General features: G+C 45.5%; 2 protein-coding genes across 2 annotated transcripts in view; one reads left to right on the top strand and one right to left on the bottom strand.

Moving 5' to 3' along the window:
• Positions 1-12,775, top strand: part of LOC122896554 (histone H2B-like) — a 78,653-nt gene that overhangs the window by 62,711 nt on the left and 3,167 nt on the right. The window lies entirely within an intron of this gene.
• On the bottom strand, positions 5,261-12,357 carry LOC122897597 (histone H2B-like). The gene is made up of 3 exons (XM_044235878.1): positions 11,968-12,357; positions 5,966-5,992; positions 5,261-5,470 (listed from the first exon to the last, which is right to left on the bottom strand). The coding sequence occupies exons 1-3, from the start codon at positions 12,355-12,357 to the stop codon at positions 5,261-5,263; spliced, it is 627 nt and encodes a 208-aa protein (XP_044091813.1).

Here is a 12,775-nt window from a genome sequence, read left to right as displayed (position 1 = left end):
CACTCCTTTCTTCAGTGAGGTTTTAGCCTTGGCAGAAAAGCTGTACCGTGGCTTGCTTTTACACTCCTCGCCACACATGTTTTACTGACAACTCTGGTGGGTTGAGATCTCTCACATGTCTTTCAAGCACCGCCCAAGGCTATCCTGCCAACTCCGGCAGGCCCATAAGCCGTTGCAACCTCACGTTCTTCAGCACATGTTTTAGTGGAAAGCCCACTCTGCTACTCTGCTCCTTTCTAAGGCAGCAGTGTGTTGCAGCAAAACTAAAACATTCTGAAAGAGTTAATCAGTGTTGTCGTCAGCTCTGCTGCGTATGACGAATGATTCCCTGGCACTGCCCCTCCACCTCCACCCACCAAACATCACTGGAACCCAAGTGCTGTTCTGACCACTGGGTTGTGAGCAGTCCGGGAACTCCACTCAATGTGCGTCTCTCTGAGTCCAGGAAGGAAACCAATATCCCCTGTGGTTTTGTAGGAAAGAGGATTTGAACATAACTTTGGAGGTGAAGGGTGATCTATGGGTTAAAAGTGTTATATAATGTAATAACTCCCCAAGTGTGCCTCTGCCAGCACACGAGCTGGGTTTAAGTGGTACACAATTTTTCTTTTTTAACAGTTACGCAGTTTAGTTAGTGTGAATTTTAAATATAAAAAACCATGTCACCTGTGACTTCGCAGATTTATGGCTTAGGAAAATGTTTTTTTATTCAATAAACAACTGGGTAGGTGATGTGCACATATAGCAAAAAAGCACGGAACTGTTAGAGGAAGGACTTTACAAGCCATCAAAGTCGGTGTAAGTTTAAGAGTCAGACAAACCTCATTCAAACCTGATCTACCACTTACTCTCTGTGGGACTTTAGGAAAGAAATCTAATCCCTCTGAGCCTCAGGGGGAAATGGAGGAGAATAAGAGTACCAGCTTTACTGGATTATTGTCAAGCTTAAGCGAGGAGCTTTACAGTGTAGTGGTGTGAGGGCCCAAAACCTAGAGCCAGGTGGTCTAGTTTCCAATCCCAGCTCTACTGCTTACTAGCTCATTGACACTGAGCAACTTACTTCATCTTTCTGTGCCTTAGTCTCCCCCATCTGGAACATGGGACTGTTAGGGTTAACTGAGTTACGACGTTTGAAGTGCTTAGAAATAGTTCTAGTATATACTTAGCATTATGTGCTTCTTAGACTAAAACTCCATGTATATAAAGCTCCTGACACCTGAAACCCAGTAAGTCCTCATGAAATGTTACCCATCAGTGGTGCGTTGTATTCCCAATGCCTGGAACAAACAACTCTACAGTCAAGAGTTTAAGAAGCAGCGTTGAATTGCCCGGGACCCATGGAGAATTGACAGAGCTGAGCACCTCTCTGTTTTGAAAATAAAAAACACAGGCCCCATGGAGGCTGGGCCTTCTTAAGGCCTGCCAGGAGGGGGCTGGAGAGAGGGGTCACGCTAGCTTCTTTTATCCTGTAAAAATAGGTGTGGGTCAGTGCAATTAAGAGGAAAGGACATTAAGTTTCAGAGAAATTAAGCAAGCAGCCTGATGCCACGCAGCCTATAAAGGACGGAGCTCAGGAGAATGCTTTCTTGATGGAGAGCTTACATCCCAAGTGGAGGAATAGAGAACTGGTCCACTGGGGTGGTGAAGGGGGTATGTTATGGAAATTCTTGCGGTGGAGGTATGGCGATGATGATGGTACTATAACAGCCATACCATTAACTGAAATTCAGCCACTATTACCGAGTACCTCTAGACATTGTCATATATCTCCCAATCCTAAAAACAAAACACACACACACACACGTGCGCACACACGCGCACACACACACACACACACACACACACACACACAACCCCTGTGATCCAGAACACTCTCTTCCTATTCATAGACCAGTATTCCTTTCCTTGAAAGAGTATCCTATTTCTATCTCCATTCCTCATCTACCGCTCACTCTACCCACCGCAGTCTGGCTTTTCTTTCCCAACCCATCACTGCCTCTTCTGGGACTCTAGAACCTCTGCTCTCATCCATCTTCTCATATTTATTCAGCAAATACTGAGTCCCTACCGGTGCCATACATGGTTCTCACTCCTGATAGACGACAGCAAATGAGACAAGGTCTCTCTTCTCAGAAAGTTCCCATTCCTGGCGTGATTCAAAGATAATAAGTAAGGAAACAAGGGAACAGGTTGTAAACAATATAATTCCATGGAGAATGAAATAAGTAAATATAATATGTATGTATATTACATTAATATGTACATAACGATTAAAATTTTTCTATTAAATAATATGTTTATTATATATGTATATTTATACATATATATATATTTATATACATGATGAGGGAGAGAGCAATATTTTAGACTAGGTGGTTAGGAACACCTCAATGCAAAAGTAACAAGCAAGGGAAAATAAAACCCCAAAATGACTGTCTTAACCAGTTCTAATAAGAATTGAGCATGAAGGGCCATCTGGGTGACTTAGTGGGTTAAAGCCTCTGCCTTTGGCTCAGGTCATGATCCCAGGGTCCTGGGATCGAGCCCCATATCGGGCTCTCTGCTCAGCAGAAAGCCTGCTTCCCACCCCACCCCCATTCCCCGGCCTGCCTCTTTGCCTACTTGTGTTCTCTGTCTGTCAAATAAATAAATAAATAAATCTTTTAAAAAAAATAAAGAATTGAACATGAAGTTCGGTTAAACAGTTTGTAAAGTAATTGTTTTGTGAATTTTAAAATATGACAAGAATGTATCATGCGAAAAAATCCAAAAGCAAACAAATTTTGATATCAAGTGGAGCCTAATTCCGATACAGGACATTTGGGCATAAATGAAAATTCTAGAGCATGCATGTAATGAGAGGGAGAAGGGAAGGAACATCCTTGTAGGTTGACCTTGATTTAACATCAGTAGACTGCCAATAAAAAGGGGTACTTCTGTCGAGCATACTCTTATTTCATAAACTCGAGGGATTTGGGAAAAGCAAAAATTGGATCTGCTGACTGAGTGCTCTCCAACGCACTTTAGTCCATGAGGGAGAATATCACTAACAGCGGGGCACATGATGGTCATACCCTCAGAATAGATCCTGTTATCAGGGTGAACCTATTTGAGCACCTTCTAAAGGTAGGTAGAGCAGAAAGCTCCAGGCAGCACACACATTGACATTTTTTTAAACTTAGTCAGGGCATCTTGGAGCCCTTCTTGTGAGAAGATGCAAAATCACTCAATCAGGGACTGTGACAACAACTCCTTTTTAAGAGAGAGGAATGAGTTGGAGAATGAAGTAGGGTGATTAGCGCAAAGCTTGCATTTCCACGAAGTTAAGAAATAGATGTGAATGCTGATGAAACTGGGAGTCATGAAAGAGCTCAGATGAACTTGCAGCTTTCAAATCACTTCTGATTGGGGAAGGTAGGCCTAAACGACATCAGCAAACAAACCACACGATACGTATCTCCAGGCTACAGACTTTTCTGAAGAGCCTCCAGTGAAGGGGTTCCCTTCCACAAATTTAAGGGAATTTTAATATTGAAAAACAAATCTATAATTTACTTAAATAAACCAAGAGAAAATAGTGTTCTCACTGGCTGCTGAAGCTACTTGGAAAGGGCATCTCTGATATCTAATAAGTTACCTGAAATGGCTTAGAAAACCAAAACTATTATTCTGAGCACATGGATCTCAAACAAAATCTTAATACCATCTTTGCTGATGAAATGCTACTATCATTCATATTAGAGCCAGAAAGTGACCAGAAAGCTTCTTATCAACATTACAGTCGAAAAGTGTTTGCAAATATGTGGAAATTAAATTATTAAAAGATTTAAACACTACAAAAAGAGCCTATATAGGTTTAGTTGATCTGATTGACCTGCAAAAGAGTAAATATCTAGAAGAGCTTTGTCTTGGAAAACATTACACTCTTAAGAATAAACAGGAAACCCCCCAAAAAATAAATAAATAAAATAAACAGGAACCTTCGCAGACTCTAAGCAAATGCAAACAGAAGTCAAGCATGGCTTTTATTTTTTTCTTAAACTCACAGACACATTTGTAGTGTCTATTCCAGACATACAGTTGATACCAAGACTTTCATTGAGTGAATGAATGAGCCATATTTTCAATCTCTAAGTAGTAAGAATGGTGGGGGTGGGGGGGACGAGACTAAGAAGATGACTAATTTAAATGAAAGGTGGTAAGAAGTAACTTAATACAGTTTTCTAAAGCACCAGGAAAATTATTTCAATTGTATGGCTTTTCTCCCCATTTTCTTACGGGCCCTGGTGGAGAGTGCGGATCTCCTGCTTTCAAGCACTGATCTTGCACTTACAAGGTTTGTGACTCCGTGCTCTCTGGACCTGATTTTCTTCTGTGATAAACTAGGTATAATAGCATTGTTGTAAACGCCGGATAAAATAGTACCTGTAAAAGTCCTCTGTAAACGAAAAACTAGTGTACAGGGCTAGGGTGATGGTATCACAGATATGACAGTACTGCTTTCTCTGCTATTGAAATAAAAGACCTGATAAACAAAACAAAACAAAAGAAAACAAAGAAAAAATAAACAAAGGGGAACTGCCAAAGCTCTTATGTCAGTAATATCTAACAATATTCACTGCACAAAACATTAAGACAGAAGTTTTCATAAATTTATTGCAGAATGCATTTAAAAACTGGAGTAAGAACCCATCATATCATGTTAACAGCATAAATTTCAAATGCACATGAAAAATATTTTTCTCTATAAAGGCATCGAGGAGACTGACCTTGCCTCAGATATTTAAAAATCTCCTTAATAACCCACCTAAGAGAGGTGAGATGGATTCTTATATCAGCTTCTGCACTTTATCTGTTGCCATATCATCCATAAGGAAACTCTGGGAAATTCCCCACATGCTCATGAGAGAATGAGAAAGAAAAGGGTAACATCACTATAACAAAAATACCCCCCCCCACTGAGGCAGCCCTGCAGAAATAACTAACAGAAATGAGTGTTTGGGAAACCCACGAAATGCCGCATGGTTAAGGAGCGCCCACAGCTCTCCAAGGAATAAAGTGCACTCCAATACAGATTAAAGTAGTGCTGATCCTGTTTTGGTCAAAGTAAAAATGCTGTAAATATCCACAGAATGCCGCATCAAGAACAAAAGCTATAGAGTTTGTCCCACTTTTTTAAAGCTACAGGTCTGTCCCGCCAAGTAAGGTGGCTCTGAAAAGAGCCTTTGATTTGCGAGGTGGTCAGCGGTCCGGAGGCAGCTCACTGGCAGAAGGTGTACCTGAGGATGGCTTTGGTGGCCTCGGACGCGGCGTGCTTGCCCATCTCCCCGGGCAGCAGCAGGCGCACAGCTGTCTGGATCTCCCTGGAGGTGATGGTGGTGCGCTGGGTGGAGCGGGCCAGGCGAGAGGCGTCGTCGGCGATGCGCTCGAACATGTCCTTGACGAACGAATCCAAGACGCTCACGGCCTTCTTCGAGAGGCTCAGGCCCTCGTGAACCTGCTTCAGAACCCTGGGGAAGTAGGTGGCGAAACTGTTGTGGGAGTGGCGGCGGCGGCGGCGGCGGCGGCGGCGGCATTGGCCCCTTGGCGAATTCTGCTTCGGGCCCTTCGGGTCAGCTTCTGTGGGCTCCTCCCCTGTGCCCAGGCTTTCCTCCCGAGAGTTCTCACAGCCAGGCTCCGCCATGTGGGGCTCGCCTTTCTCACGCTCCAGATGGAAGGACAATGGTGGCTGCGGGGGAAGGAGGGGGGGGTGCGCTGGCCCGTTTATAGTCGCTGCGCTTCCTGACGTCACGGGCAACCTCCATACCTGATTGGACCAAATGCAAGGCAGGAAAGCGGGGCTCTATGCCAGGCCGTGTCACCTGTGATTGCATACCCTTGAACGTGACATCACATCGGACAGTCAGAGAGGGAAATCCAGTGCCCTCTAAACTCCTTGGGACCTCAGTCAGAAAATCTTTCAAACATTCCACTTCGTTGTGCATTTTGTCGGCTGGTTTTCGACCTCAAGACAGTAACAGATCTTGGAAGACTCATGTTTTTATTGGAATACTTTATATTCCACGTCATTACCTTATTTCCGATAAGCAGTAAGTGGCATTGGATCAGGATGTGCTAGAAACCAGGATGCTCTGGAGACCCAGAGTCAACGCGTCCACCTGTATTCTGGAAAACGTTCCCTGGGTACTTGAAAACAATGTGTATTCTGCTGCTTTTGGGTGGAATATTCTGAACATATCTGCTAAACCCATCTGGTCCAGTGGGTCATTCAAAGCCATTGGCTCCTTGTTGGTTTTCTGTTTAGACCCCCTGTCCATTGATGTAACTCAGGCCTTAAGGTCCCCTACTACTATTGTGTTATTATCGATTAGTTCCTTTGTGCTTGTTATTCACTGTTTTTTATGTATTTGGGTGCTCCCACGTTCGGTGCATAAATATTTATAATTCTTATAGCTTCTTCTTGGAGTATCCTCTTTATTATTATATAGTGTCCTTCTTCGTCTCTTGTTTTTTTTTTTTTTTTAATTGTGTCATGTTAGTCACCATACAGCACACCATTGGATTTTGATGTAGCGTTCCTGATTCATTATTGCAATGTAACACCCAGTGCTCGTCACAACACGTGGCCTCCTTAATACCCATCACTGGGTACCCCCATCCCCATACCCTCCTCCCCTCCAAAACCCTCAGATTGTTTCCCGGAGTCCACAGTCTCTCATGGTTCGTGGCCCCCTCTGAATCCCCCCACCTTCAGTTTTCCCTTCCTTCCTCTAATGTCCTCCGAGCTATTCCTTATGTTCCACATATGACTGAAACCGTGAAGGTCTAGTTTGTCCGATACAACTATTGCTACTCTGGCTTTAGTTTGACATCCACGCGCATGATAGGTGTTGCTCCATCCTCTCACTTTCTTTCCAACCGTTGGTGTCTTTAGGCCTAAAACGAGTCTCTTGTATGCAGAATATAGATGGATCTTTTTTTTTTTTGATCCATTCTGTCACCCTATGTCTTTTGATTGGAGCATTTAGTCCATTCACATTCAAAGTAATTGTCGATAGATGTGTATTTATCACCATTTTATTACCTGTTCCGTGGTTGCTTCTGAAGATTTTCTCCGATCTTTTCTTGTCTTTCTCTCTTTCATGTTTTGCTGATTTTCTTTAATGACATATTTGGGTCCCGTTCTCTTTATTCTTTGCCTATTTATTAGTGGTTTTTGATTTGTGGGTGCCATTAAGTCTGTGTATAACCTCTTCTGCACATAGCAGTGTATATTAAGTTGATGGTCACTTAAGATTGAACCCATTCTTGGCTCCTCTCCTCCTCATGTTTTAGGTACATGTTGTTACATTTTAGTGTTTATTTATTTTTATTTTCATTTTTCGTAGTGAGGGAGAGAGTGGGGTGGGGAAGCGGGAGGAGGAGCGAGAGAGTCTGAAGTGGGTTCCACGCTGGCCATGGAGCCCAATGTGGGGCTGCATCCCACAACGCCAAATCATGACCTGAGCCGAAATCTAGAGTCATTCACTCAACCGACTGAGCCACCCAGGCGCCCCCACGTTGTTAGATTTTAAATCCTTGTATTTTGTGAATTCCTTGTCTCGCTTTTTACCAAAATCGTCAATTTTTAGTGCTTTTGTGGTTTTTTTTTTCCTACCTTAATACCGTCGCTTTGGGTCTCTCGACTTTCCACACAGAGTCCCCTTTTCTGCTTCCTGCAGGGCCGGTTTAGTGGTCACAAACTCCTTTAGTTTTCGTTGGTCTGGGAAACTCTCTATCTCTCCTTCAATTCTGAATGGCAGCCTTGCTGGAGAGAGTCTTCCTGGCAGCAGATCCTTGCCTTCAGCTCTCTGCATGTATCATGCCACTGCCCTCCAGCTTGCAAAGTTTCTCTTGGAAAGTCTCCCGCTAGCCTTAAGGGGTTTGGCTTTCCCTTGTAAATTACTGTCTTCTTTTGTCTTTCTGCTTTGCAAATTTTCCTTTTCACCCTATTTCGCTGATTTAATTAGAGTATGTTTTGGCGTGGTCTGTTGATTTTTGCGGCAGTTCTCTGTGCCACCTGGATCTGGGTGTTTGTTTCCGTCTCCAGTTTAGGGAAGTTTTCAGCTATTATTTCTCCAAATAAGCTTTCTGCCTCCTTTTCTCTCTTCTTCTTCTTCTTCTGGGACTCCTAAAATGTGAATGTTATTACATCTGATGAACTCACTGGGTTCCCTAAGTCTATTCTCATTTTGGGCAATTCTTTCTTTTATCTCTATTGTTCGGCTTGATTCCTTTCCATTACTCTGTCTTCTAGGTCACCAATTCATTCCTCTGCTTCTTCCATCCTGCTGTTCATTCCGTGAAACTTGTTTCTCATTTCGTTTACAGAGTCCTTTATCTCCGTTATGTTACCCCTTATCTCTGTGTTAAGGGTCTCACTCGTGTCTTCCACTCTTTTCTTAAGTGCAGTGAGTATCGTCACCGATCATTGCTTTAAATTCTCTAGCAGAGATGTTACTTGCATCTCTTTTGCTTAGATCTCTGGTCGTGGCCTGGTCCCGTTCTTTTGTGTGGGATAACGTTCTCTGTCTCCTCATTTTGTCTGCTTCTCTGTGTCTGTTCCTGCATGTTATGGAAGCCAGCTACGTCTTCTGCTCTTGAAAGTCATGACTTTGTGAAGAGGTAGTCCCAGCGTGCCCTGCAGTGCTGTGTCCCCTGTTGACCATGACTTGTCACTTCAGGAGAGTATCCTATGTGTATCGCTTGTGCCCTGCTCTTGTGTCTGAGTCGGTTTCCTTTCAAGGCAGTCATCTGCACCGACTCTCTGTCTGTCGTGGGCTGTGCTTGTTCTCTGTGGTATTACCAGGACCGAGGGAGGCCAGCTCTGGGGACCGGGTGGGAGGGGCGTGCCCACCAGGGAACTTGGGAGCAAAATTTGCGTTGGGCCACTGGTCCTCTGCCGGATTCCCCCAAGTGCTGTGGTGGCTGGGCCTGTGTGTGGGGTTGGCCAGGGGTATGAAGCTGGATGTGGCTAGAGGCAATGGCTGGGTACAGCTGGGCCCCACCCACAACAGTGGCTGTGGGTGCATGGCGGGGAGAGGCACCGCTGCTGGGCACGGTTCAGTGGCTGGGCAGGGAGGCAGCTGCACACCCGGTGGCTGGGTGGGGCATGCGCAGCTATAACAAATTCTGCCTTGAAACCCCCGCGCCCAGGGCTGAGCCCAACAGGCTTAGAGTGGACAAGTCTTCAGGAGAACTGGGGGGCATGGCACACTGCTAGCGGGTTAGGTAGCAAGTGTCTGTGCAGTGCACAGACGCCCTTATGTTTATGCTGCGGGGCACGCTTTTAAGCAGCTCCTTCCTGCTCAGAGAAGTCCCCCACCACCCTCCAAAATCAGTATGAACAGTTCTGTCTCCCGTTTGCCCCGGGCATCGTGTAAACTGTCATTTTTATGTTGCTTCTCCACAAGGGCTGCTCTCTCTTTAAGGGTGGCAACCCAGCTGTCAGTCTCCCTCCTGGCTTGCTCAGCTTGCTGAGACAGCTGACTTTCAGAGCTCCAGACTCCGAGTCTCACTTGTTATACAAACTCATGGTATTCAGACCCTCTAGTTCCCACAGCCGAACGGTATGGCTATTAGTCTTCTCCAAGTGAGTTCCCTGGTGCGAGCGCCCATTTCTCTGCCCTCCCCACACATGTTCCTGCATGCAGCCTCTCTCCACATTTCTGACCTTCCTAAGCTTTCAGATGCAGCTTCCTCCCTATATTTAGCTATGGGGTTCGTTCTTCCAGTGGTTGGGTTGCTCTCTGGTTTATTGACTTGTTGTGGATGATAACTAATTGTAAACGTGGGACAGAGTGAGCTCAGTCTCCTCCTACTCTGCCATCTTCCCAAGCTCCTCTGGATTCCCATTCTTAAAACGACTTTTTAAGTAAAACGATATGTATGAGACCAATGTGCATGAATAACTTTGAAAAACCTCTGTAAGTCATGTGGAAAGAAAGGGCATTTTGAACCGACAGCAATTAGCATGACGGAAATTAAGAGACTTTGTGAAACAGAATGTAATTTTTCTAAATGGTCCACAGGCCTTTCTCTGAAAAAGCATATGGTTCTTCAAAGAGGCGGGGGGGTGGGAGGTTGGGGTACCAGGTGGTGGGTATTATACAGGGCACGGCTTGCATGGAGCACTGGGTGTGGTGAAAAAATAATGAATACTGTTTTTCTGAAAATAAATAAATTGGAAAAAAAATAGATAACCTATAAAAAAAAAGCATATCGTTCTGAAACGAGCCTGTGGCTTCAAAAATTTAGTTCCCCATGTAAATGGCAATTTCTAAGGACCACCCACAGGGATTTACTGGCCCTTCATTTTATAGTAGCTTTCCTTGAATATTTATGCAGCAGGCCCTCCATCCCTTTTCATATCCCTTTGGATTTATCTCTCTTCTGATGGACTCAAGAAAAGGTTGGAGTGCTGTCCATTAGCTAGCGTTTGTCTCACCTTTGGCTCAGAGTGACACCTTTCACAGGCTTCTAGATCCAAGTCACTGGTTATTTAGAATTTATTTTAAATGTCCACATGGGATACATAGCAAACATGATGAAATAGTGTGTTTTAGTGCAACTCATAACAAATTTCAAAGCACTGAACCCCACCAACACCCCCACCCCGCCAGTGTGTTCTCTCTTCACAGATATATAGGAAGCTAGAACTCAGTTAAAGGCAAAGCACTCGCATAGTCACCAACTACCTTGAAATTCAGCATGTACCTATAGGAAAAGGAAACAAGAAAGGAAGGAAGAAAGAAGAAGGCAGGCAGGAAGGAAGGAAGAAAAGGAAAGGAAAAAGAAAAAGAAAAAGAAAAAAGCAAACCCAAGCCTAGCCCACGTACCAAGAAGAAAAAACACAACGGGTATTAAAGGGCATTACCATTATCTTAAGTCCCCCTACCCATCCAATCACCTGACGTAGAGGAAGGAGTCCTCTTAGTGCTCTTAATCGCCAAACAGCCTCCTCTTATTTTGATGCAAAGCAATAGGGACATGTGCCACTGTGACATGGGCATGTTTGCCCTTCAACCACCCCAGTTCAAAGCAAGAGCTTCAGCAGAAGTCCACAGGCAGACAGACACCACCACCACCTTCCCCCTCAATCTCTAGGCGGTGCCCCCTGTCACAGGAAGGCTGTTATTGGTTCAGCTCTGGTCACCCCACCACCCTTTGGGCCAGTGGTCGTGGATCCTGTGCCACCAGATGCTTCTTGGCTGCTTCTAGCGGAGGCTGGGAGCACAGTGGCTCTCATTGGAGAACCCCGTCATCCATGCTTAATTGCAGTTCAGGAAGACTTTTGTGTCAAAAGGGAAAGATGAGAGAAGCAGGTTAAATTCAAAAGAAGTAAAGTAGGCCAATCAGAAGGTCGGGAGCTTGAGTAAGGCATGAGTCTAGATTGAGTTTTCTGCACAGTGTTTGGGTCCTCTTTTATGTAATTAACTGAATTAGGTTGAGGGGCTATGTTGAGCGAGTGTGAATGGGGTAAGTGTGAGTTCTGTATCTGCTATAGCCCTTCACTTGTTGCTATATCAACACACTCAAAAAATCTCGAGAGGACACTACTCTAGGCAAGTGGGAGAAGGAGAAGACAAAAGGCAAGTAAAATTACTGTGGACCCAGCTGTGAGAGTAAAGAGTCCTGAAGGGGCTGACCTGAAGGAACGCGCCGTTCAGGAAAGTGACGAAATGGGATAGGGTCAAGGAAAATCATAACAGACCGCACCACACACATATATTAAAGTGGACTTGCTCACGGTTAAAAGGGCTTTAAGAACGGGCAGAATGGCCCAGGCGGAAACACCAGAGTAGGTGGCACTCTGGAGAGTTACAGGTCTTTCTGGGCCAAGTGAGGTGGCTCTGAAAAGAGCCTTTGGTTTGCGAGGTGGTCAGGCGGTCCAGGGGCAGCTCATTCGCGTCTGTTGAACCTGATGACAGCCTTGGTGGCCTCGGACACGGCGTGCTTGCCCATCTCCCCGGGCAGCAGCAGGCGCACGGCTGTCTGGATCTCCCCGGAGGTGATGGTGGAGCGCTGGTTGGAGCGGGCCAGGCAAGACGCCTCGTCGGCGATGCGCTCGAACATGTCCCTGACGAACGAATCCATGACACTCACGGCTTGCTGCGAGAGGCTCAGTCCCTCGTGAACTTGCTTCAGAACCCTGGGGAAGTAGGTGGCAAAGCTGCCGGGGCAGCGGCCACCACGGCGGCTGCGGAGGCGCCCGCGGCGCCTTGGCTGCTCCTGCTTCGGACTCTTCGGGTCCGCTGCCATGGGCTCCTTGGTGCCCCGCCTCTCCTCAGAAGAGGTCTCACAGCCAGGTTCAGCCATGTGGGGCTCGCCTTCCCGACAGCTCAGAAGGAAGGGCACTGGCAGCAGTTTGCGAGGCGCTGGTTCACTTATAGTTGCCGCGTTTCCTGACGTCACTCGCAAGCCCTATCTGATTGGACTAAATGAAATCCCAGGAAGCAGGTCATTGAGCCAAGTCTCCTCAGATCTAATCTAGGCCCTCGAGCTTTTGAAAGTCACGACTTTCAAAAGCAGAAGACGTAGCTGGCTTCCATAACATGCAGGAACAGACACAGAGAAGCAGACAAAATGAGGAGACAGAGAACGTTATCCCACACAAAAGAACGGGACCAGGCCACGACCAGAGATCTAAGCAAAAGAGATGCAAGTAACATCTCTGCTAGAGAATTTAAAGCAATGATCGGTGACGATACTCACTGCACTTAAGAAAAGAGTGGAA

Source organism: Neovison vison, chromosome X (assembly GCF_020171115.1).
Source record: "Neovison vison isolate M4711 chromosome X, ASM_NN_V1, whole genome shotgun sequence".
Taxonomy (NCBI): Eukaryota; Metazoa; Chordata; class Mammalia; order Carnivora; family Mustelidae; genus Neogale; species Neogale vison.
Note: the sequence above shows the minus strand (reverse complement) of the source record. Positions and strands in the feature narration are given on the sequence as shown.

Coding starts and splice junctions, on each gene's coding strand:
- LOC122897597 (XM_044235878.1), bottom strand. CDS start 12,357: ATGGCTGAACCTGGCTGTGAGACCTCTTCTGAGGAGAGGCGGGGCACC. Junction 5,993..11,967: donor TGTCCGAGGCCACCAAGGCT/GTCATCAGGTTC, acceptor GTCGAAAACCAG/CCGACAAAATGCACAACGAA. Junction 5,471..5,965: donor AATGCACAACGAAGTGGAAT/GTTTGAAAGATT, acceptor AGCCTCTCGAAG/AAGGCCGTGAGCGTCTTGGA.